At 48.4% G+C, this 26125-nt stretch overlaps 2 protein-coding genes across 9 annotated transcripts in view; one reads left to right on the top strand and one right to left on the bottom strand.

Moving 5' to 3' along the window:
* LOC116957436 (otoancorin-like) overlaps positions 1-16914 on the top strand; it is a 59211-nt gene extending 42297 nt beyond the window's left edge. Inside the window, exons 19-25 of the mRNA XM_032979581.2 lie at positions 255-427; positions 1755-1910; positions 3106-3236; positions 5387-5526; positions 11915-12012; positions 12708-12867; positions 14152-16914. Of these exons, the coding sequence (XP_032835472.2) occupies positions 255-427; positions 1755-1910; positions 3106-3236; positions 5387-5526; positions 11915-12012; positions 12708-12867; positions 14152-14231 (938 nt within the window). The 3' untranslated portion in view covers positions 14232-16914. The remainder of the gene's footprint in view (positions 1-254; positions 428-1754; positions 1911-3105; positions 3237-5386; positions 5527-11914; positions 12013-12707; positions 12868-14151) is intronic.
* A 4575-nt stretch (positions 16915-21489) lies between these two features.
* LOC116957411 (Friend leukemia integration 1 transcription factor-like) overlaps positions 21490-26125 on the bottom strand; it is a 53768-nt gene continuing 49132 nt past the window's right edge. For 6 of the 8 annotated variants that reach the window (XM_076052975.1, XM_076052990.1, XM_076052982.1 and 3 more), the window contains exon 9: positions 21490-25636. In XM_076052975.1, the coding sequence (XP_075909090.1) occupies positions 24990-25636 (647 nt within the window). In that variant the 3' untranslated portion in view covers positions 21490-24989. The remainder of the gene's footprint in view (positions 25637-26125) is intronic. The other 2 variants (XM_076052964.1, XM_076052970.1) reach the window with 2 other exon arrangements.

The following is a 26125-nucleotide window of genomic DNA, read 5'->3' as shown; positions in this document are numbered from 1 at the left end:
TCGTTGCTTTCACATTGATACCAGCTGTGACTCATTTTTACGCATTAGGCTCCGCGCGACAAGAGTCAAAGATGCGACGGTGTAACCGCGTCATGCTCACGGCATATCGCCTCTGTTTCAAGAACGGTGTTGCACTTTAAAACCTGCCATCGCATTGCGCTACTCACCCCTTTTTTTGCCGTTTGTCTTGTAAACGTTTCGTGATGACCGGCGAGGCGTAACGGTCTCGCGTCGCGTCCGTGCATTGCGCGCAGTGTGCCCGAGCTCGGAGACGATCGCGAATCTCCAGGAGGCCAACTCCCAGTGGCAATCGGAGATTCTGGCCTGCATCACCAACCAGACCTTCATCGAGTCAGTGGAGGTGTTGGGCTCCGTGAAGGGGTTCAAAAGCGATCAGCTGGAAGCGCTCAAGAAGAAGTCGTTCACGGTGAAGACCCCCGGCGCACCAAGGATGACCCCCGTCCATCCCACGGGCTCTTGCGTGACCCAGTTGCACAAATCTGACATCGACGAAGATCCCCCCCCCCCCCCCGATGTAGCCTTAACAGAACTGTCGCGGCAAGTTGCCGTGAGCGGGCGCCTATGGAGGCCGGCATGGCACACGAAGTGGTGGGTGGCCAGGACCACGCCCAGCCGCCTTTGTCTTTCCAATGGCGATGTTTACACACCGCACCGGGTACTCATTTGAGGCCGAGTCGACCTAGGGAAGGCCCAGGACCCGTTGAGATAATCGAGCCCCGGGTCGCGCACACAGTTAACCGCTACACTATCGTTCCCCACGACCGCTCCCCATATCTTTGTTATCTGATCGCACAAAGACACGCAGACATGCACACGCCTAGTGTGGGGTTATAAGACTCACCCCCCCCCCCCCCCCAATTCTTTCCATTAAAATACGGGAGAAGAAAGTGGGGGGTTTTTCTGAGAATATAGTAACCACAACGATATATCAATCGCCACGTTCGCCATTATCTTTGTCTTGAACAGCAAATACTGTAATAGAGGAGGCTGATGTTGCAGGCAGTGGACCTTGCTCAGAGCACAGAGAGGGAGGGGGCAACATGATTTACTGACTTCCATTCGGAGATCACACTTTTACGCTTTGGGGGCCCTGCGAATATATATTTAAAAAAATTGACCAACGAAAAGATAGCGTTAATGACACTTGTGCTTAGCTTTGTTTTTCATTTGCCCGTGCCTGCCGCGCCCGCGGCAGCAGACGTATCACCATTTGTTTAGCCTTAACAGAAATGAAAGGTTTCTTAAACTGGTAGCTAGAGTGCCGGACTTGGGCCACGGAGTCCACACGAGTGGCCTGCCGAGTTATGGAACCGCAGAGAGCTAAGAGGGACAGAGGAAGTCTAGATGAGAGATGAACAGGAGAGATGAGGGGGGGTCTGCGTTGCACAGACGTTAGCCCAGCGGCACAGCAATGGCCATTGAAGAACCCAGGTGGAGCGTCTCCAGAATTATGAACGTGACCTTAACGTAAAGTCAAAAGATCCCCCGCATAGCCTCAACCAGACAAACGGGGCGAGTGCTTTTAGCGAAGCGCCTATTGAGGCCAGCACGGCACTAGGTACTCATATTGAGGCTGAGTTGATCTAGGGGAGGCCCAGGACCGGTTAAGACAATCGTCACTTGGTGTTGATGGGCGTGCTTACCGCTGCACTACCGCCCACCCCCCCACCCCGACTTTAACACGCACGCACGATCATTCCGCACCCCCCCTCCCCCACCACCACCACCACCAGGCATGGGGGGTCCTGTCGAACTGGACGGCGGAGCAGTTCTCCTCGCTCGGATACATCGCGCTGAACTTCACGCCGACGGAGCTCTCGGCGCTGAGCATCGGCATCGCCGAGACCGTGACGGCTTTCGCGAGCTTCCCCGAGTGGAGACCGAGCAAGGTTGCACGTCATTCACTGCCGGGCGACAGGCGGTGACCAATTGTTACTGCCTGGCCCATTGGAGTTTTTTTTTTGGGGGGGGGGCGTGTGGGGTGGCTGTTGGACTTGCACTCGGCAGCGCCACCACCACCCATGATTACCGATGAGATCCCCAACGATGTGAAACCAGTGGGGAGTTTTCCTTGTTTAAACGAATAGTGCTGGATTGCATTGGTTCCGGAAATCCCAAAAGGCTTGATGGACGAAACAAATATCTGGATAGATAGATATTTAAAAGGATGAACAGAGCCGCAGATTGCCGACCCTTCGCATAGCCATAAGAGTTCCACAAAAGAAGTATTTATTTGCACTGGGGTTGTTTTACTTGATGGGGATCGGCTATTGCTTACAAGGTGGACACGTGCTGCCTTCTAGCGTTCACTGCTGGGAATTCGCGATACGCTGCAGTACATCACAAATCCTTCATTATGCGTGAGATGTTGGTTTATATTCCTGCCAAAGCTAGCTAAGCACCGCTGCCATCATCATCGTCGTCATGATATATATTTTTGTTCCAAAATGGATATCAATCCATAATCATCATTATTCATTCATAACAGGTCTCATAATGCAAAGAAAAGACGATATTTCACACGTCTGGTGAGTCAATAATTCAGACGTGGAAATGAAAATAAAGCGGAGCTGAAATGAAGTGTAATGTGTACCACATGCTGTCAACTAATCAACGTAAAGATACGATAAAGTGAGATGTTTAACAACGCCAGTTAGAGCCGAGTACAATGATGAAACAAAACGATATGCACTCATGCTTGTCTTCATCATCACTATATAAATAATATATATCATGTGCGACGTTTCAGTCGGTGACCCTTCTTCATTGCACATAGCTGGCCTGTGTGGGACATGGAAATCCACTATGGGACATGGACATCCACTTAGGGTAATTTTATAGGGCAGTGTTTATTATCAATCTGTTTCGGTTTTGTTACTTGTATCGCAACAAATTATCACCATCATCGTCATCATATCACACTTACTCTGGAATTACCTCCCGCAGGTCAAAAGCCTTTTAAAATATAATTTAGCTTCTAATGAACGCCTACAGGAGTCTTGAGCACAGCGTGTATCGGTAACGCAACCCAAGTGCTGAAAATGCACGCGCACAGACCACGCGCGTTTGTGTTGTCCGTTGCAGGCATTGGTCGAAGAGTTCCTGAAGCAGTACCCTCCTGCGAACTTGAAGGAGGATGAGCTCGCTGGCAAAGGCAACCTCATCTGTGGCTTCTCAGAGGCACAAATCCAGGAGATTCCTAAAGCGGTCTTCAGGTGAGTTTTTTTCTTTCTCATATATATAAATTTAATTGAAGCCCGTTGATGAGATGGCCTGGTGGGTTAGAGGTCAGAGCTCAGAGCCGGCACCACTGCGATGCTGGGCACAAATTGTGTGAGTTGATGGTCTCAGCCCAGTCACTGATGACTCACACAGAGATTTCAGAGGTAACTCCGTGACGTCTGCTTCCGAGAACCGTTCTGCGAGAGATCTGCGTGGATTCTTCATCTCACGCCGTGACGCTGATAGCGCAATTAGGGCAACAATGTGGTAATTTTTCATAAATAAATTCGTTTTGTACATATATGGATCCTGTTGTGAAATAGAAAAAATATTCAAGCTAACAATAGTTATAAATTGGCGGCATGCTGGCACAGTGGCAACAGTCGTGCCTCACTGCAAGAAGTTGTGGGTTCGATTCCGGGTTCGAGTGCCTTTCCATGTGGACTCTATATTTCCTCCCCCTGTTATGCATAGGATTCATCTGGCCTCTCAAGTTGCCTCCCACGGGTAAAAACAAAAAAAACCCCACATACAATGTAACCGGCATTGGCCAAACGTCACGATGCTGGAAATGCACCCGCTAATTTAACACGTGGGCTTTCGCGACCACTTTTATTCGTAATAAAGGTTTTCGGGTGAGATCATGTGAATATAAATGTGCCGTCAACATATTCGTCAGGCAAAACGCCTGACGAAGCTGGTTGTAATCACCAGCAAAACGTCGTACTCGAATCGTAAATGTTGTGGGTTTACGCTTCCAACATATCGGTGTGTGCTGAAGTGGTCCCGAATTCGCACGTTTTGTTCACTTAAGGTCTGAATTGGTCTGTAATAAGGTAGGCACTGATAAGGGGCTGACGGATATGTTTACGCGATACAGCCCAAAAAAAACCTTCATCGTGAATACCTGCTGAATTACTCCGATTTGGATTGCACATCAGAACATCGCCCCTCATGTGAAAACTTGACAGAACCCCCCCCCCCTAAAAAGAGACTTAAGATTAAGTGAGGCTTTTTTCTGTCTAAACAGGTACAATAATAACACGATAATACACGACTTATTTGTTTTATACTCTATCGCGCTATCCATTTGAAATTAAAATCTCAACAGGCATTACGGAACTACGGCAAATTACAAAACGTCACAACGCCAATTTGGATGTGATAGCAATCTAAACGCAATCACGTCTCAAGACGTAGGCATCCTGGGAAAAGTATTAATGTTGCATTTATATGTTCATTTATTGAATGCAGAGAAAGCGACAGACTTCGACGCAGAGGATAAGATAAAGTCTCTGGGCCTGGTGAGGTCCTTATTCTCTAGGGCACGAGTTTGCAAATTGCAGTCATTCCCGCTGCTCTCCCTCTACGTTTAAGATGAAGGGTCATTTTCGATTTAAAGCTTTCGTGACTGCAGGGATTCATATTCTTGGTTCTTTCGGTAAAGTCACGTAGAAGGGAAAACACAAAATAATAAAAATGAAACATGCAATTCTCACGACGTTTCGGCCACAACGCAAGCAGCCGTCCTCAGGTGAAGAACAGAGTGTTCATTAGGACGCTGTCTTTCCGACACCTCTGTTCTTCACCCGAGGACGGCTGCTTGCGTTGTGGCCGAAACGTCGTGAGATGTATTATTTTATTTTTCCCTTCTCCGTGACTTTACCGAAAGGACCAAGAATACGATGGGTCATTGTGTCAATCATGAGCATACTATAATATGAAGCTGTAACCGTTCATCCACCCTCCTGTTATCCACTCGGCCAAATAAATCTGCACATTGCCATTGTTCGAGCTTGGGATAAGGGGAGAAACTCCAACGTGGCGAGCGATATTGGGACTGGTCCTCCCCACCTTCACCCAATGTGCACTAACCGGCAAGGTGAAGTATGGTCGATGCACTGCCATGACCGATGTGGCATGGGGAGGCCTCGAACCAAAGGGCTGCAAATGATCAGAATCGGAATATTTATACTGGTGGAATCCAATGAGCTGTAAAGTTCATTTTCACGGATGTGCAAGAGATGATTGTTGTTATTGTTGTTATTATTGCGAGACCTAACAGCGATGCGTGTGCATTACGAGCCTCTGACCGCCCCCCCCCCCTCCCCCCCCCCCCTTTGTGAACTCGTTGTTCTCGTAGCACGGTGGTGGCGTCTCTTGGAGGAGCCTTTTGCTCCGACAGGATCGTGCTCAGAGCGCTCAAGGAGAAAGCGGTCGAGGCGCTGGGCTTTGTGAGCACGTGGACCGAGTCCACCCTGCACGAGGTTGGAAACATAGCAGGTGGGGAGATTGACGACACCACATTTTCGATGAGGATCGACCAGGACGCGTGTGGTTAGTGAGCTGTCAGCAGACCTCCCGCCGTCCGTCAGCCCCCGCCTACTTTAACATGAACCCGCCCACTTTAAACCTACCGCCGCCCACCTTAACATGGCCACGCCCACTCAACCGCTAGCCACCCACGCGCACAGCGTGTGGCCTATTTGCTCAAAGGGCCACGTGCTACCCCACAACCCACTACAAAATCCTGAACCGGGGACGTTTAGTAAGCTCCCCATGACTAACACGGATGGCATTATAGTGAGGGAAAAAAGTATTTGATCCCCTGCTGATTTTATACGTTTGCCCACTGACAAATGATCAGTCTATAATTTTAATGGTAGGTTTATTTGAAAAGTGAGAGACAGAATAACAACAACAAAATCCAGAAAAACGCATGTCAAAAATGTTATAAATTGATTTGCATTTTAATGAGGGAAATAATTATTTGACCCCCTCTCAATCAGGTAACGAGCTGAGATTAGGAGCACACTCTTAAAGGGAGTACTCCTAATCTCAGCTTGTTACCTGTATAAAAGACACCTGTCCACAGAAGCAATCAATCAGATTCCAAACTCTCCACCATGGCCAAGACCAAAGAGCTCTCCAAGGATGTCAAGGACAAGATTGTAGACCTACACAAGGCTGGAATGGGCTACAAGACCATTGCCAAGCATCTTGGTGAGAAGGTGACAACAGTTGGTGCGATTATTCGCAAATGGAAGAAACACAAAATAACTTTCAATCTCCCTCGGCCTGGGGCTCCATGCAAGATCTCACCTCGTGGAGTTGCAATGATCATGAGAACAGTGAGGAATCAGCCCAGAACTACACGGGAGGATCTTATCAATGATCTCAAGGCGGCTGGGACCATAGTCACCAAGAAAACAATTGGTAACACACTACATCGTGAAGGACTGAATCCTGCAGCACCCGCAAGATCCCCCTGCTCAAGAAATCACATATACATGCCCGTCTGAAGTTTTCCAATGAACATCTGAATGATTCAGAGGACAACTGGGTGAAAGTGTTGTGGTCAGATGAGACCAAAATTGAGCTCTTTGGCATCAACTCAACTCGCCGTGTTTAGAGGAGGAGGAATGCTGCCTATGACCCCAAGAACACCATCCCCATCGTCAAACATGGAGGTGGAAACATTATGCTTTGGAGGTGTTTTTCTGCTAAGGGGACAGGACAACTTCATCGCATCAAAGGGTCGTAGATGGGTATTCCAGCACGACAATGACCCAAAACACACGGCCAAGGCAACAAAGGAGTGGCTCAAGAAGAAGCACATTAAGGTCCTGGAGTGGCCTAGCCAGTCTCCAGACCTTAATCCCATAGAAAATCTGTGGAGGGAGCTGAAGGTTCGAGTTTCCAAACGTCAGCCTCGAAACCTTAATGACTTGGAGAAGATCTGCAAAGCTGAGTGGGACAAAATCCCTCCTGAGATGTGTGCAAACCTGGTGGCCAACTACAAGAAACGTCTGACCTCTGTGATTGCCAACAAGGGTTTTGCCACCAAGTACTAAGTCATGTTTTGCAGAGGGGTCAAATACTTATTTCCCTAATTAAAATGTAAATCAATTTATAACATTTTTGACATGCGTTTTTCTGGATTTTGTTGTTGTTATTGTCTCTCACTGTTCAAATAAACCTACCATTAAAATTATAGACTGATCATTTCTTTGTCAGTGGGAAAACGTACAAAATCAGCAGGGGATCAAATACTTTTTTCCCTCACTGTAGGTGACACGGCATGGGGTGATTTTTCGTTCAGCAGTGGATTGCCAAATTGCTCAAAAGTATAATCATTATTCTTATTATTATATTTATATCATTGCACAACACAAGAGCATCAGCAGCTGGCATTCGCGCTCAATCTGCGCTCCCTTCCCAAAGCTGTCGGTGACGATCCCATCGTGTTGATACATATCGAGCGGTCATGCGTGCCACCCACACACGTGCTCACCTCCTGCATGAGGCCGGTGTGTGCCCATAACGGCAGGCGCGTGACAATTCACGACTACCACATGACGGCCAACAAATTGATACATTTCCACAATTCAACGTCACGATCCAATCAAAATAATCGATATATATATATTTTTTTCTCCAATTTGGTAAATGTAGCGGCCTCTAGTAGCTGCAGGGCACACGCGAACACATTAGATTAAACATATAACAGTGTACGCATTGGAAAGTATCTGCTGTATTCTTATCCACACACGATTTGATGTGTAAAAAAAATATAACGATTAGTTTTATATGTTATAGTCGTTCATTGCAAATTGCATTTCACAACAGCTAAGTGGGAACCACAGCACCAACAATTGCTCTGCAGTTACATATATATTAAGGCGTTTTCAGCCAGTGAGTGAGTGTTCACTGTACACTTGAGAGGAACTCGCAGCACCCAAGGAAAAACCCCCCACATGCGAAGGAGCAACACTGTGTCCCAAACAGAAGGGACAGATGACATCAGCCCACACTTTGCTGTACCTGTACTGCGTTCTGCAGGCGAACCCAGAGTATGGGACCCTGATGGCCACGGGAAGGGAGATCCGCAAAATTGTGTCGCTCTCTCGTGCGGTGGTGATCAACCAACCTTCGCTGCTGCCTCCACAGTGCTGGGCTACGTCTGCCACGTGCAGCAGCGTAGCCACCACCGTGAGCTTACGAATCGATTTTCGTTGTCAATGAATCGAAGCGTCATCATCAATACAGGGTGCTTCAAAAAAATGTTCACACTTCCGAGAATTTGCAACAACAAAATACAGTGAGGGAAAAAAAGTATTTGATCCCCTGCTGATTTTGTACGTTTGCCCACTGACAAAGAAATGATCAGTCTATAATTTTAATGGTAGGTTTATTTGAACAATGAGAGACAGAATAACAACAAAAAAATCCAGAAAAACACATGTCAAAAATTGTATAAATTGATTTGCATTTTAATGAGGGAAATAAGTATTTGACCCCCTCTCAATCAGAAAGATTTCTGGCTCCCAGGTGTCTTTTATACAGGTGACGAGCTGAGATTAGGAGCACACTCTTAAAGGGAGTGCTTCTAATCTCAGCTTGTTACCTGTATAAAAGACACCTGTCCACAGAAGCAATCAATCAATCAGATTCCAAACTCTCCACAATGGCCAAGACCAAAGAGCTCTCCAAGGATGTCATGGACAAGATTGTAGACCTACACAAGGCTGGAATGGGCGACAAGACCATTGCCAAGCAGCTTGGTGAGAAGGTGACAACAGTTGGTGCGATTATTCGCAAATGGAAGAAACACAAAATAACTGTCAATCTCCCTCGGCCTGGGGCTCCATGCAAGATCTCACCTCGTGGAGTTGCAATGATCATGAGAACGGTGAGGAATCAGCCCAGAACTACACGGGAGGATCTTATCAATGATCTCAAGGCGGCTGGGACCATAGTCACCAAGAAAACATTTGGTAACACACTACGCCGTGAAGGACTGAAATCCTGCAGCGCCCGCAAGGTCCCCCTGCTCAAGAAAGCACATATACATGCCCATCTGAAGTTTGCCAATGAAAATCTGAATGATTCAGAGGACAACTGGGTGAAAGTGTTGTGGTCAGATGAGACCAAAATGGAGCTCTTTGGCATCAACTCAACTCGCCGTGTTTGGAGGAGGAGGAATGCTGCCTATGACCCCAAGAACACCATCCCCACCGTCAAACATGGAGGTGGAAACATTATGCTTTGGGGGTGTTTTTCTGCTAAGGGGACAGGACAACTTCACCGCATCAAAGGGACGATGGACGGGGCCATGTACCATCAAATCTTGGGTGACAACCTCCTTCCCTCAGCCAGGGCATTGGAAATGGGTTGTGGATGGGTATTCTAGTATGACAATGACCCAAAACACACGGCCAAGGCAACAAAGGAGTTGCTCAAGAAGAAGCACATTAAGGTCCTGGAGTGGCCTAGCCAGTCTCCACACCTTCATCCCATAGAAAATCTGTGGAGGGAGCTGAAGGTTCGAGTTGCCAAACGTCAGCCTCGAAACCTTAATGACTTGGAGAAGATCTGCAAAAAGGAGTGGGACAAAATCCCTTCTGAGATGTGTGCAAACCTGGTGGCCAACTACAAGAAACATCTGACCTCTGTGATTGCCAACAAGGGTTTTGCCACCAAGTACTAAGTCATGTTTTGCAGAGGGGTCAAATACTTATTTCCCTCATTAATATGCAAATCAATTTATAACATTTTTGACATGCGTTTTTCTGGATTTTGTTGTTATTCTGTCTCTCACTGTTCAAATAAACCCACCATTAAAATTCTAGACTGATCATTTATTTGTCAGTGGGCAAACGTACAAAATCAGCAGGGGATCAAATACTTTTTTCCCTCACTGTAAATGTGTCTCGGGCTCTGAAAATCACCATCTGGACAAGATTCCTGCCATGTGTTGACAATGATGGCGAACAAGTGGAGACTCTTTAACTTTTTGAAGCTATTAGCATTACATTTGTTATCATGTTACAGTGTATTATCCATTCTTTTCTCCATTAAAAACGATAGTCCCATGTAAGTGTTAACATTTCTTTGAAGCACCCTTTATTATTATTACGACTGCTACGATCCCGTTGCCGGCACTGTGAACGCAGGGTTCTTCTACCCTGCCCTGTTGCAACTGCGTCGAGAAAAGAATTGCGTAGGGAGGAAACATAAATTTAATCTATCGACCCAGCGAGCCTTTGGGATCGATGCGACACATTGGAGCGCATTGATCAGAAAGCGCCATTAGTCAATGGATTCCGTATTTCACTCCAGAGTAAACAAACCCCCTTTGCCTGCTTTATTTGTAGGTTTGTTTTACGTTGCCTGCAGTGGCCCACGTTAGCGCTTTGCTTCACTTATTTAAAGATGCAAAAATCTTGTTTTTGAATCAAGACCTCGGTGATGGTAATTTGGCGTTGAACATTTACAGATGCAAATTTCAGTCGTGCAATGGTGACGACGAACAGACGTCGAATGTATTGAACTATTAACACGAGTAGAGAACACATCCTGACGTTATTAGATGCTTGCTTACTGATGCAACCTCTTATATGCCGTGTAAAGCTAGATGTCATTGCGCAGGATTTGATTACTTCCCAATTCTGTGGACAAATGAGTGCATCGAGTCCAGTGTTTCAAATGTATTTATTTATTTATATGTGTTTTTTGTTCGGCGTGAAATGTGGAGGATTCAACAGATTTTCTGGTTTGGTTCTGTGCCATCTCTCCATTTAAACGCAAGGCCGAGTGATTACAGCAGTAAACGGAACTACCGCAGTGACGAGTGCCATGGTCAATATATATTTTATTTAATTTGGGCTTAAGTTTTTCCAGTAAACTTACTTAAGGTTTTATAGGAACATTACTCTCTGCAACAGAGCGGGCGGTAAAGTGCTGCTCCTGACTTCATGGACCAGAGGTCGCTCAACGCGAAGCGATCTCTGCAGTAGTTCCGTGATGTCCGCTTCCGTTGATCGTTGTCTGGCAGGAGCGCTCACAAGTGCTCTGCGAGAGACCTGAATGGGTCCTCCGTTCCGTCACGAGGCTTGCACCCATAGGATAATGCGCCTAAAAGTGGGAGAGAGGACAACACATTTAAAATGTATTTAATGCTTTGCGTCATCAAATCGGCAATCTTCTTCTGTCGTATGGATATGGCAACATCTACAAGGGCTAGGTCGATCGTCGTCGGATGCAGAATTAACCTTAGTCATCCCACCGGGAGGAAGTGACTATCGGCGAGTGGCTGTCCACGATGACGCGTTCCGTTGTGCGAAGTTCGCCTGCGCTGTTGCAGCGCGGATCGTCACCTCATCATCATCGTCGTCGTCGTTGTCTTCGTCGCCACTCATGCATCAAATTTGGCATCCGCATCGCCCATGGCATTTCCCGGTGCGGTTTGTGATCACCCCCCCCCCCACCTTCCCGGTGCACCCAATTCAATATCACCGTAGCCAGACGGCAACACTCCAAGTCGGGTTATCTGTTCAACACTGCGGTGGGATCTCACGGTTTCGGATTGCCGCTATGGCAACGCGGCATAGAGGCTTGCTGCGCTCACGACGACGACAACAATGCCCCGCGGGCTCTCCGCTGTCCACTTCAGAACCAGGAGGCTGCTTTTGGAACGGTTGCAGACATTACTGGGGGCGGCTTCAACGAATCGAACTGTTTGACTGTGCAAATTGGCTCATTGGCAAGCATACAAATCAATGCGGCTGTCCAGCGACGTAATTAATTATTGACATAGGCAGAGGTGTGTGATAACAAAAACAGAAAGCCTACTTTGCATTACTCACGCTGGTTTGTCTTGTTTTCCCAGGGGGCTTGACACCCGCTGAGCTGTCCAACTTAAACAGCAGCCTCCTGTCCTACATCAAGCCCTCGGCCGTGCCCCTTCTCTCTCTTGATGCCTTCAAGGTAAGGCTGCATTAAGCGTGGAGGCGGCCGTGTGGCTCAGAGGTCAGAGGGCTAAGCCGGCCGGCCCAATTGGCCGGCACCGCCAGCGATATCCCGGGCTCCAATTCGCGCAGCCACCTGGCGTCGAGCTGGGTCCTCAAGTGGAGTGGGTTTATGGGCTCCTCCCTGTCACCACCTACTGCGCAACAACAATAAAACATATTGAATTTAGTTCTGCACTTAAATTGGATCAATTCTAGCTCTGAGAGTAAAAAAATATATCGGGCAGCGCCCCCCCCCCCCCTCATTGCCCCCCCCCGCCCTCCTTGGATCTGCTGACTTGGATCGAACTCCGGTCATCCTTCGCAGCGGCAGCTTTTGACGAGCCATCGAACAGAGACGGTAATTGCATCGCGTGCGCTTCTGCGTCCGTCTGGAACGCTCTTCCTTCCGATATTAGGAAGCCACTGGGAGCTGTGTCCTTTTAAATCCAAATTGAAAACTCATTTCTTCAGAACTGCTTTTTGCGTTCAGTTTGTTGTCCTTTCCCCGCACCTCCGATTAGCACGCACGGTTGGCTACGTACGGCGCGAAAGAAGTTCAGCACGCATACATAACGATGGCTCGGGGGGGAGGTCTTCAACCAGCAGTGGATTGATCCTGGCCGACGGTGACGCTTGCGGGCTAACGCCACGCGTGTTCCGTCTGCCGTCCAGGCGCTGTCCCCGCAGCAGCTGTTCGCTTTCGGAGCCGACAACTCCGCATCGTCCACCGAGGAGCAGCGTGGCGCCTTGAGCCCCGAGCAGAGGAGCGTGCTCCTGCGGGTCATCAACAACATCGAGCCCAAGTCGCTCCCCAGCGGCGTCAACTCGGCGGGTAACTCTCGCCACTACGGACGCTCGCTCGCTCGCTCGCTCGTTCGCTCGCTCACTCTCAGCGAGATCCCATGACAAGAGAACCAAGTGGGCACCATCTCGCTTGTCCATCGCGCTACCCTACACCTGGCACCTACTCTGCGGGTAGCTCTTGTCAAAGAGTTTTCGGTCTTTTTCGTTTTTCATAACGTTGCTTGCCACACGGCCTATGACCAAGAGCGCCCTGAAGGCGCCTGACCTTGTCAGATCTCAGAAGCTAAGCGGGGAATTGAGCTTGGATAGTAATCGGATGGGCCCGACCACTTTGCACAGTAGGCGATCATAGAATGCAGGGTTTACACGCCGGACAACAGAGGACAAGTGCAGCGAAATCCATTGTTGTACTGCACTTCTGCGCTCCCAGATCTCCGCTCCACACCTTCACCAACCGGCATTGACCAGTATGGTGAGGTATATTCAAATAACCCGCATGGTGTGGGGAGGCCCTCATCCAGCAGTGGTGTTGAAAAAGTGCTGTACAGTACTTGTGGCATTACGATACACGGGTGCAGTAAATTGTTCCATCGAATGCATATCGATGATCGTGACTGACTGAGTGAGTGGTTGATATAAATTCTATTGGTGTTCTAGAAGGGCTAGAGAGCTGAATTTAGACAAATCTATGCTGCTACAACAAGGAAAATATGAAAGCCAATATGTTTTTTTTTTATTTGAACGCCTAAACATTGCAGCCCAGAGGCTGAGTGGTTTTACGAATGGTGCAGCATCAGCCTGAAGTTCTAAATTTATTAAGTTTGATAAAACACAAATATACAATGTCCATCACCAGTGAATCAAGTTATTCACTCTTCATTGTTGGAAGTGTAAAGCTGAAGCCTACAGCAATCGAGTAAGCTTGCTACTGATTACGAATATTGTACACGTACAGCCAATTTAATATTAATTGATGTATAAAATGTATATTTCATATTCGTCGAGTAATTCTGAAAGAGACCCCCCCCCCCCGCACTGGCACTGTTTGAGTTGGGCAAAGATAGATACAGCATTTCCAAACAAACACTCCCAATTTGCCTAATTGGACGAGCAAGTAGTGTAATATGGTGTACCGCAGATCATTACGCTATTGGCCACGCTTTTGAAGTCGATTATTCTTCCGTTTCATTAGGGCCCGCACAATCACCCCTTTGCAAAATAGCATGCTGACAAAGCACCGCCCCTCTGCCCCCTGCCCCGCCGCGGTTGTATTTGAATTGTGAGTGTCAAACGAACTCTCTGTTGCTTGCAGGTGCGTCGGGCGTGGATGCTCGCGTGGCTGTGGCCAGCCTGATCGTTCTGAAGATCGTTCTACTCGCGGCGGTGGCCTGAGGACTCCTCGCCTGTGCGGTCACCGCGGAGAGGGAAAAGTTCACGAGATGCGCGGCCTCTCTCTCCGCGATGCCTTCGCTCGCTGCGCTTAGCCTAACTTTGATCGGCTCAGCTTTTGTAAATCACGTGCGACGGCATGCAGGGCACGCGTTTTCTGCGCTGAGCCATTCCGTGCGATTGATTTAAATCACGCGTAGCTTTTAGGTGAAATGATCTTGCTCTCGAATTTATATTTTTACCCAAAGTTGATTCAACTGCGGGGGTTTGCGGGTGGCTCTGAATTGTTTGAAGTGTCGCGACGTCACGCATGCGGTCGGGCAACCGACCATCCTGGAGAACAGAATTGACCAAACTTTCTTGATTCTTTTGTGGGATTAACATCGCGATAAAAAAATATAAACAACTACAAGGCTTATATTACGATTTGCATTTTAATTTAATATTGGATCAACCATTATATCATGTTCATAATAATACAAATATACATTATAATTGTAGTTACAGGAGGCAAGGATTGGTTTGGAGCACTGTGACCCGAGTTCAGTCCCCAACCACGGCTAACATCAGTCATGATTGATATCTAAACCGGTTTTGACCCACCACAGCCAACAACCTTCACTAGCCCACACTCACCATCGTGGTGAATTCTGCTTAAACAACCCCTATAACCGACTCCCCGTGGTATTAGGCCTTCGTCCAGCAGTGGACTGACAAAGGAAGGTTTTGGCCCATGACCAGTTCAGACATCACTCGCTGCTGCTGTTGGCCGTGAATCGAACTGAGCTTAGCAGCTTCATATCTCAGTGCCCTAACCACTGCACCACTACTCCATCCCCTTATTTTAAGTTATAATTATGTTATTTATTTACCCAGGAAGGCCCGTTCGGACGGATTCAGGGAGAGGGGGTAATAAACGTGAATTGATCTGTCCCAAGCCCGGACATAATAGCGCCTTTGTAAGCGAACGTTATTGCGTCATCATTTATTCTGCCGCTTCGCCAGCTCCTCGGGCTCATTAGCCCAAGCGCTCTTAGAGCGCCTGCTGCTTATTCACTTTGCGCGGGGCTCGTGGTTTGGAATCTCAATGCAGCCCAGTAAACGGCGTGACCACTCGAACAATTCACGCCAGCCGTTGCGTGAAGTGGATGCTTTCTTCTCACGCGCGGTGGCATACACACCACGCTGGAGCCTTTACCCCCACGCTACGTATCCCCCCCCCCCCCCCCCCGGATAAGCACACAGCACTCGTCATCATCGGCCGCGATTTAATCCACTGCTGGATGAAGATCCCACCAAGCTGTCGTACCGCACGGTACCACGATTTCACGATCCGCACGCACACACACGACCAAAAGGCATCGTGCCACCCTCGAAATTACAGTAAACTAATAACCTTCACTTGCATGTACTTGCTCAGATTTCACCTGTGTAGTTGAAGATCTTCATAAAATATGCACACTCATTATTGGTAGCCTGTCTTAAAGCTGCATTCCACGGCCACCGACGTCCAGTGCACGAATGATGAAATACATTATCTGATAATGTGTGTGAATATGAGATATTGTACAAATTTGCATTGTTTTGGGAGGAAGGTGTCAACATTTTAAGCGACTTTTTTTTCCCCCTTGGATTGCCGCCACCACCGATGGCACATTCTGGAGTTTGCGCGCAAGCGCAAGAGGTGTGAACCTGGGCCAGTCAGGCAAAGATTAAGAGAGGGGGTGGGCGGGGGGGGGGGTCATCTCGTGCACGAGATGAGCAACCGCAGGGCAATGAGCTGACTATTGGAGGCAGTACAGGAAAAAGTAGGTTTATTTTTGACATACCTGTGCGGAGCTTGCGTTATCCCCTCACGTCTGTGGGTTTTCACTGGGATTCATGGTCTCCGTCCAAAAAGCAATACAACTAAAAATATATGTTTATTTGGATGGACGTCTCAACAAGCAGGGCCCATGTGAAGGTCTCAGAGGTCAGTACGGGGTTCCCAAGGTCAATGGCTGTTATTGATACCACAGTGCAACACATGCCAGACTGACGTCATCAAGGCTCATAAAATGTATAGCTCTGGGAAGTTCACATTCCCATAGTAGGGGGCGGGGGGTAATAATATCTCCCTGCATAGTCGGACACATTGACCCTGCTGGGCTGAGAGGCTGAGTCGAGTCCAGACAGGGATTTTAATGCACAGCACAGGACTGTACTCGCAACCTTCTTACTGTGAGTCAAACTGCCACGGCACCACTTGGCTCGGTTAACACTTTATATTGTACACGTAATGGCCCTTTTTGTCAAGCCACTGCTGGATTGAGGGTCGTGGGGGTTATTTGACCGTGCTTCACTACGCAGGTCAGTGCGGGTTGGTGAAGGCATGGAATGTTGTATGGTAGAATAATCGATGTTGCTGCACCGGTCTCTGCTGACGTCGGCTATGAAGCAGCCTATAACACCTGTTTTTTTTTTTACGCACGGTGATCACCCATCCAAGCGCTAGCCAGGCTCAATCACGGCTTAGCTTCTGATGTGTGACGGAAGCCGGGCCCATTCCGCTTGATTTGATCGTAAATTCTGTGCCTTATATATTTCATCGTGATCTCAATCTCCCATCAATGTATGCCGCGACGTCCCGTAAATCCGACCCACGGCGCGTCTGTCTAATCCACAATAAATGTTAGAGATCTGCAAACGTGGTCGGGAGTCGTTGCGTGCCTTGAGTGACGCTCGCTGGTGGAACTTGAGACAGTGGGGTGTCTGTCCACAGCGAAATGATTCTAGACTTGAAGCTTTCGTGACTGCAAGGATTCATACTCTTTGGTTTTATTCGGTAAAGTCACGTAGGTAAAATAAAACAAAATGAAAGAAAACAATTAAATCACGACGTTTCGGAGGCAACACAAGCTCCCGTCTTCAGGTGGAATAGTCAACGCAGAATATCTGTGTCAGGAGCACAGTTCAGAGATGACCGGGATTATATACATGTTAAGGGGGGGGGGGGGAGGAGTCAGTAAGGGGGCGTGGGTGGGAGGGAGGGCTGGGTTAAGCAGCTTTTTGATAGACTGCTGCGGGTAACAGCCACTTCGCACTGCACGAGAGTGGGTACAACCCACCTTTTGTTATGCTGCGTGGGGGGTCGGGGGGAGGAAGAGACATGCTGCATGTGTACAGCTCCATTTTTTGAAAGCGGTGGCAAACGGCTGTTCAATTATAAGGTTGCTAAAGTTTGATATACAACCACTGAGAAAAGAAATGGCTGTACAAAAAATTGAAAGGCAACTAACGTTTGACTTGATTTATAGCATCTTTCCAGTGATTGCTCAATTTGAAACCATCCTCTCGGTTGAAGTTGTCTCTGTGTTTGTAAATATGGATGGCCTCGTGGACAAATCTCTGATAATAACCGGTAGGTTTGCAGAGCACCTTGGTATCGGAGAAAACAATATCATGATCACCCACAGCGTTGTAACAATGATCAGCCACGGCAGAAGAATTCGTTCTGCCGTGTTTCAAATCTGCTGCCTCTGCAGCAGATTTGAAAAACGGCTGCCTCTGCTGATTCACTGTCAGTCAAATGCAAAGCTAACCTGATCTCTAAATTCAACCACCTATCAAAGAATAACCCAGGACCACATATCACAAAACTAGACGCTAACAAATCGTTATTAATCAGAGTAGCACCCCGATTTCGGACAATCTGAAAACAGTACTGGCTAAAGGACTAAATTTCGCTGTCACCCCAAAACATATACCAGTAGAGGATATTATCTCTCAGGTCGATGTAGCCCTCAAAGGCATAGGACACATCCAAGCGGACGTTGCGAGAGCTGAAATAGCCACTATTCTTAAGAATGCTAAGAAACCCATTAGCAACATTAGCAAAAATGAACGCTCTGAACTCGCGAATTTAAAAAAGAGAGATGATATAGCCATCCTCTCGGCTGATAAAGGCAATGCCACTGTAATTATGGATAAAAACTCATACAACAAAATCCAGGACCTACTCAATGATGGGAGTTACTCAAAAATAAAAAAATGACCCTACTAACAGCCTAACGATAAAAAAACCAACAAGATCATCACCAGTTCGACTTCCCTAATCGAACCAACCAAACGTCCCTCCCTAAAACCCTCTGCTGCAAGACCTCCCAGATTCTATGGTCTTCCCAAGATCCATAAAGAAGGTACCCCACTACGACCCATCGTGTCAACTATCAACTCACCTACATACAAGCTGGCCCGTTTTCTGTCAGATACTCTGCTTCCCTTCACTGGCAAGACCAGCTCAGCAGTACTTAACTCAACCCAATTGGTTTCTATGGTTAAGGACATTGTACTGTCTCCTGACGATATCCTCGTCAGCTTTGATGTGGTCTCTCTGTTCACCAAGGTCCCAGTACCTGATACCATCACAATAATCGAAGATTTGGTCCAACATAGACTTGACCCCGATGTACCGGCGTTGGTTAAGCACTGCCTCACCAACACCTACTTTACTTGGAATGGCACCTTCTACAAACAAAATGAGGGTACCCCTATGGGTTCCCCCTTATCACCAATGATAGCCAATGTTTTCATGGAGAAATTTGAATCAGATGCCATCCAGACATCCACCCTCAGCCCTTCCCTGTGGAAGAGATATGTGGATGACACTTTCGTCATTTGCCCACATGGCCTCCCAGCTTTGAACCTTTTCCTAGACCACATCAATTCCAGACACCCTTCCATCAAATTCACCATGGAAGTGGAGAAAGATGGCAAGCTACCATTCTTGGATTGCCTGTTTGAGAGAAGGCCTGATGGCTCTTTGGGACATTCTGTTTACAGGAAGCCCACCCACACAGACTCCTACTTGAAACCTGATTCCCACCACCACCCGACTCAGAAGAATTATCTCATCAAAACGTGAATCCATAGGGCTCATTGCATTTCTGACAAACACCACCTGACCAGTTAATTAAAACATGTACATCTGGCCCTCAAGCTGAACGGTTACTCTGACCGTACCATCCGCCAAGCTGTTTCACCCACCACACAGAAACAACCACTTGACACTCCGATCAAAATCATCACGTTACCATACATAGCAGGCATTACTAAAAAGATTTCCAAAATTCTAAACAAACATAAGATCTAGGTCCGGTTCAACAGTGGACAAAATCCGTTATCTGATCCCGTCAGTAAAGGATGTTATTCCTGACTTACAGTACCCCGGTGTTTACAAATTGAGTTGTACCTGCGGGCACTGCTATATCGGGGAGACAAAGCGACATATCTCTGACCGAATTCGCGAGTACAAATGAGATTTGAAACACGGCAGAACGAATTCTTCTGCCGTGGCTGACCATTATTACAACACTGTGGGTGATCATGATATTGTTTTCTCCGATACCAAGGTGCTCTGCAAACCTACCGATTCTTATCAGAGATTTGTATACGAGGCCATCCAGATTTACAAACACAGACACAACTTCAACCGAGAGGATGGTTTCAAATTGAGCAATCACTGGAAAGATGTTATAAATCAAATCAAACGTTAGCTGCCTTTCAATTTTTTGTACAGCCATTTCCTTTTCTCAGTGGTTGTATATCAAACTTTAGCTACCTTATAATTGAACAGCCGTTTGCCGCCGCTTTCAAAAAATGGAGCTGTACACATGCAGCATGTCTCTTACTCCCCCCGACCCTCCACGCAGCATAACAAAAGGTGGGTTTTACCCACTCTCGTGCAGTGCGAATTGGCTGTTACCCGCAGCAGTCTATCAAAAGGCTGCTTAACCCAGCCCTCCCACCCACCCACGCCCCCTTACTGACTCCTCCCCCACCCCCCTTAACCTGTATATAATCCCGGTCGTCTCTGAACTGTGCTCCTGACACAGATATTCTGCGTTGACTATTCCACCTGAAGAAGGAAGCTTGTGTTGCCTCCGAAACGTCGTGCTTTAATTGCTTTCTTTTATTTTGTTTTATTTTACCTACGTGACTTTACCAAATAAAACCCAAAGAGCATAGCGAAATAAGTTGAACATACTAAACTAAAGCTGTAAACTATTTCTTATTTTAACAAGGTAGGGCCCCACTGAGCTATATGGCTCTTTTTCAGAAGCGACCTGGCTATCACGAATTCTAGCTCAACGAAAGTGGCTTATCACGTGGACATTTATAGTAGCCAAATACTCTGAATGCACATCGATTCTAAATGGGGAAAGAAAAAATCGGATGACCCTGAAAAAATCAAAACGACCACGCGGAGAACACGCAAACTCCAAATATACAGCAGCAGGCGTCGTCAGGGTCGGGATCGAACCCACGACCTCCTGTATACCAGGCGAGGTAGTCAACATCTCCTAGCCACCGTGATGATGATGATGAGAGAGAGACGCAGACTCCAAATCTACAGCAGCAGGCGTCGTCAGGGTCGGGATCGAACCCACGACCTCCTGTAGACCAGGCGAGGTAGTCAACATCTCATAGCCACCGTGGTGATGATGATGAGAGAGAGACACGCAGACTCCAAATATACAGCAGCAGGCGTCGTCAGGGTCGGAATCAAACCCACGACCCCCTGTGCACCAGGCGAGGTAGTCAACATCTCATAGCCACCGTGGTGATGATGATGAGAGAGAGACACGCAGACTCCAAATATACAGCAGCAGGCGTCGTCAGGGTCGGAATCAAACCCACGACCCCCTGTGCACCAGGCGAGGTAGTCAACATCTCATAGCCACCGTGGTGATGATGATGAGAGAGAGACACGCAGACTCCAAATATACAGCAGCAGGCGTCGTCAGGGTCGGGATCGAACCCACGACCTCCTGTGCACCAGGCGAGGTAGTCAACATCTCCTAGCCACCGTGATGATGATGAGAGAGAGACGCAAACTCCAAATATACAGCAGCAGGCGTCAGCGTCGGGATCGAACCCACGACCTCCTGTACACCAGGCCAAGTAGTTAACATCTCCTAGCCACCGTGATGATGATGAGAGAGAGAGAGAGACACGTAAACTCCAAATATACAGCAGCAGGCGTCAGCGTCAGGATCGAACCCACGACCTCCTGTATACCAGGCGAGGTAATTAACATCTCCTAGCCACCGTGGCGCACCCACATACATAAATAGGGGCCGTAGGCCACCAGAGAACTGAAGAGAAAGTTAAAACTGACAAGACGACCACTGGGGCATTGTGGGAAAGATTGCTATTCAGAGCGCTGTGCATACCACACGCACACAACATCGAGCGGGAACGCCACTTCGAGACAGACACGTTTTATGGAGGCTTGTTAGGTTGGGTTTTTTATTATTATTGTCGTTTATTAAATTGCATTTAGCACGTATAATACAAGATTGTCACATTAGCTTAATGCAGGCTGCCTTGGGTTAACCGCATGCGCGGCTCACGACAAACATTGACACACGTAGAAAAATAAGACCACGATTTAGTTTTACACCACGACGCCGCCGTCAACGTCCGCCCACGACGCAGCTTCAGGCGAAACACCCCTTTACAAATACGGCTCTGGTTTGATTTAAAAAAAAACTCTTTCCGACAGTCTATACATTTGTTAAATCGTTCATTGTGGTTTGAGTTTAAATCAGGCTGGTCAAATAATTGTGCATAAATTGCTGTGGTGGTCTTCGGTCCTTTAACAGGGGGTTATGATGAACTCGTTTTCCTTCAAACTCACGCCTCCTTTCCTTCCAAGTTCACCGGCCTACTCCGTTCAAAATGCAATTGTTGGGTTGCACACCGCACGCGCCGGATGATTGCTGCGCACGTTTAGAACGCGACGCGGAGAGCACCGAGTCAAATTGCTGGGCGCTGTCTGCATCACGCAGCACAGCCAAGAACACGACATTTCTCCTGTACTCGAGTCAACGTTCTTACGTCAAGGGCAAACAGATGTGCACACACACAGCAGCAGCAGCATTGTCGATCTTAATTTGATTCAGCACGCTCTATGGCTCGTGGTACCAGTTTGCCAATCATCAGGGGCGCGCAGCATGTCATTACTTAATTTGGATTTTTGTAAATGGAGATTGCGGGTGGGAGGGGGGCGTTGGATGGCTTGGCACGGTGGGTGTCAAGGACTGGAGTTTGGGGGGTGGAAACCCTGGCATGGAATACGTTACATAGATACACAAAAAAAACATCTGCACGCATCGTGTGTTAGCAAATATAAGCCCGAGTTCAACTCGTCACGTAGCGGAGTTAGCAAATAATATTTAATGCATAATTTAATTAGTCATCTCTGTTTAAAAACACAACAATAAAACAGATAACAATAAAAAAAATCAAGGCACGTGTATAAAGATATTTTTTTGGCCTTTTTCTTTTAATATTTTTTTGTGTGAAAGTGACGTTTTTACAAACGCCCAGCGTTCGTGTACGTGCGTTTGCTGAGGGGACATTGTGGGGCGGATTCTAACCGGGGGTTCAATGCAATCAGCGGTGAATAATTCGGTTACAGCAGAAGAAGAAAAAAAAACGTCGGCTCTTTGAAGCACTTTTAACAACAAAAACGACGGGGTCGGACTGACAAGTGGCTTCTTTTTCTCCTCCTTGTGCTCACATATTTTATACATCTCCAAAGTGTCACCCCCACCCCCATCTCCCACCCCCCGTCGTATGCCTGGTGGGTTTTGTCCTGGACTCTTCGCTCGATTTCACTCCCGCACGACGCCACCCAATTCTTGTAAATCTGGGTCTGTGTGGCGGGGGGGGGTCAGAGCAAAATGAGGGCAATTTGCCACCAGGACTCAACCAAAAAGCACCCGCCCACCCCTCTCAACAACTGGCCTAATGTTCTTGTTGTTGCTCATGAATAACAGCCCCCCCCTCTCCAACCTGTGTGGCAATCTGCCCACGGGCCTCAAAGAAACCTCTTGGGCAGCCCGAGCCTCAGCAGGATCCTCCTTGAATACAAAAAAGAGAGTCTTGAGACTCGGTGAGGTTTCTTCTTTCCGGGATAGTTATTTTTTTTTAAAAAAGGTCATTATTCGTATTGTTAATACCCCGAATACGGCCGTATTTTTGCTGCTGGTCTTAACCCACACACAAAATGGGGAACACGAGAGAAAGAAAGGCACTTTTCAGTAACTGATACACGACGCGTTGATTGTGCTCGCAGGCTGCGGAGACGGGCGGGTAATACCTTGTAATGCCTTGCATTCGTTGTTTTCACAAAGTGGTGGTGGAAGAGAGGCTTCTTTTTTTAATTACGAAAACGACGACGACAAAATCATTCCACACTGGGGCACGCTTCGAATAATATTGTACAGTACACGATGAGGATTGTGAGAGCAATGGTTCTATGTCCTTGGGATATTCTATGCGCGGTCGAGAAAATAAGTTGGGGTAACAAGAGGGGTTGTGTTTTTTATTCCCTTTTCCGCATTTCAGTGCAACTACGCAGCACACGAGGCAAGTTTCCGTCGTGCCTGATACACAACTCCTTACAAATGCTGCTTTGCGTTTAATTTGTTTTTTTCTACACACAACATCACATTGAGAACTTTGGTGGCGAGTGAGTGCGCTCCGTCAAGGGATATTCTTCTCACGTTTACGGTACAGTATTACAAATCCAGTGGAGGAGGTGCACCTCTTTGAGTTCAAGGAGGTCAAGCAGGCGCTTGCTTGAAGACGACAGCGGCCATTTAAAAAAAAAAGTCTCTTAAAAATCATTGTTCCTGTCTCAAGGAGACGCTTGGTATTGTCACGCGCTGTCAATCTTTGTTCACTGTGCCTGGGTCATTCAGCTTTTGTTGTTGCTGTTGCTGACAGGCAGACATGTCTGGTTGTTGTTGTTGTTGCTGCGATGGTGGCGGTGGCGGCGGTGGTGCAGACTTCATCGTCTCTCGTTGCTCTTCTCTCCGCATCTTTACAAAGTGTACCCATAAGAAACGGTGGCACAAATCATCTGGCCCGCAACGCGGGACTGTGGGTGGGACAGCGAGCTACGCAAAGCAAACTGCGCCACCCCCCCCCCCCCGCTCCTCACACAGGGTTGACACTACAATAGGGAGGGGGTGTGTTCGTTACCAAACGTCTGAAATTACAGTACTTGGGATACATCCTGTGCTGGTGACCCGGTGGATGGAGCGCCTGACTGGAGCGTTTCATTCCGAGGCAGCCCATCGCAGCTGTGGGCTCGCTAAAAACGACTACCACCACTCTGTGGGAAGTCCTAGCGGTGGTCGTCATGTGCAATGGACTGCTCCCGGTCATGGGAATGTGGAATTGTCACCACTGGCTCAGAGGTGATGAAGACAAAATATGCGCGGAAAAACATTGGTCAGCTGAGCCGGAAAACACTTTTGACTTTGACGTGACCTGAATAGAAAATGTCATCAATATCTGGTCAAGCTATTCATTCTTAAATTCTCACCGCATCAGTGCTCATTTGCAAGCATCGGCCCAACGTTGCGGGAGTGGGGCGAATGGAGGGCGATGGGGGGAGGGGAAAGGGGGAGGGAGTTGCAAGCAAGTTGTGCCTTGCGACGTTGTCCCATCCACCCAGTGACGTCGCGTAGGTTGTGGCCTAACCCCACACAGGAACTACTTTTTTGGGTACACTTTGTAAAATTGCTTCTCCACCCCCCCCCCTCCCAACCCACAGGAAATTGCAAGTCCGGCACAGGTGATTACCACCACTACTACTACAACCACTACAGAAACCCACTACCAACCACTCGGCATGGCACGCTACCGCCACCACCTCCCGACCCTCCTGATCCCCCACCACCACGCCCATCACCACCAGCACGCTCAATAATAGGTGCCCAGGTGCGAGGGCACGTGGGGGCTGGGGTGCCGCGCCACTCCGGGCGGCGCCGGGTACATGCCGGCGGCTGCCGGCGAGCTCCAGTAGGGCGCGGCGGCCGCGAAGAAACTCGAGGTGGTGGCGGGCATCGAGGGCGGCGGGTGCTGCGACACGAAGTTGATCTTCTGCTGGTGGTGCGCGTGGTACGGCGACACGTAGGACAGCTCCGACGGGTACTTGTAGACGCTCGACTCGGTGGGGTGCGGCTGCAGCGCCTGCGCGATGCCGTGGAAGTCGAACTTGTAGGCGTAGCGCTTGCCGTGCACCTTGGTCATGATGTTCTTGTCGTAGTAGTAGCGCAGCGCGCGGCTCAGCTTGTCGTAGTTCATGTTGGGCTTGGACTTGCGCTCGCCCCAGCGGCGTGCCACCTCGTCCGGGTCGGTCATCTTGAACTCGCCGTTGGTGCCCTCCCACGTGATGCAGTTGGCGTTGGAGCTGTCGGAGAGCAGCTCGAGGAGGAACTGCCACAGCTGGATCTGGCCGCTCCCTGTGCGCATCAGGAGCGGCGAGGAGGAGGAGGAGGAGAACGGCATTGGTTGTTGGCAACGTTCGAGCGCGCCGCCGTCGGCGTGGCGGTCGGCGTCAGCTGCTGCTACCATAGGGCATCACCAATCGTAACATTCGGCGTCAGCGTTAGCCATCGACGGGTTCATCGCTAATCGGCACATTGCATTGTCATCGTGATTAGCAGCAGCAGTGGCGGCGGCGATTCATGCATTCATCGTAAATCGGCATTCGGCATCGTCAAATTATGATCATCGTCAGCAGCAGCAACAGCATCGGCAGCAGCAGCATCATATCATCACTGTGAGCAATTATCACCGACGTCACGATTTCATAGCGTGAGCAGCAGTGGCATCTTAATCGGCTTCCGAAGTCATCATACCAACCGGTCCATCAAAAAGAAGCCAAACTCCCATGGGTGGGTGGGGGGGGGGTGGCATGGGGGATCGACGGGGAGGGGGGCAGAGGGTGGGCTGCCCCTGGCACCCCCTGCCGAGGGGGGAGCGTCCCCCGAATGTCGAACCCGCGATTGTTTGGAAACGGAGTGAGCTTTTGGAAACGTGGCGGCTGGTGGCTC

This window comes from Petromyzon marinus, chromosome 3, assembly GCF_048934315.1.
Source record: "Petromyzon marinus isolate PM22_M1 ecotype Great Lakes invasive population chromosome 3, UKy_Petmar_22M1.pri1.0, whole genome shotgun sequence".
Classification (NCBI taxonomy): domain Eukaryota; kingdom Metazoa; phylum Chordata; class Hyperoartia; order Petromyzontiformes; family Petromyzontidae; genus Petromyzon; species Petromyzon marinus.
This window is presented reverse-complemented; position numbering and strand designations above follow the sequence as displayed.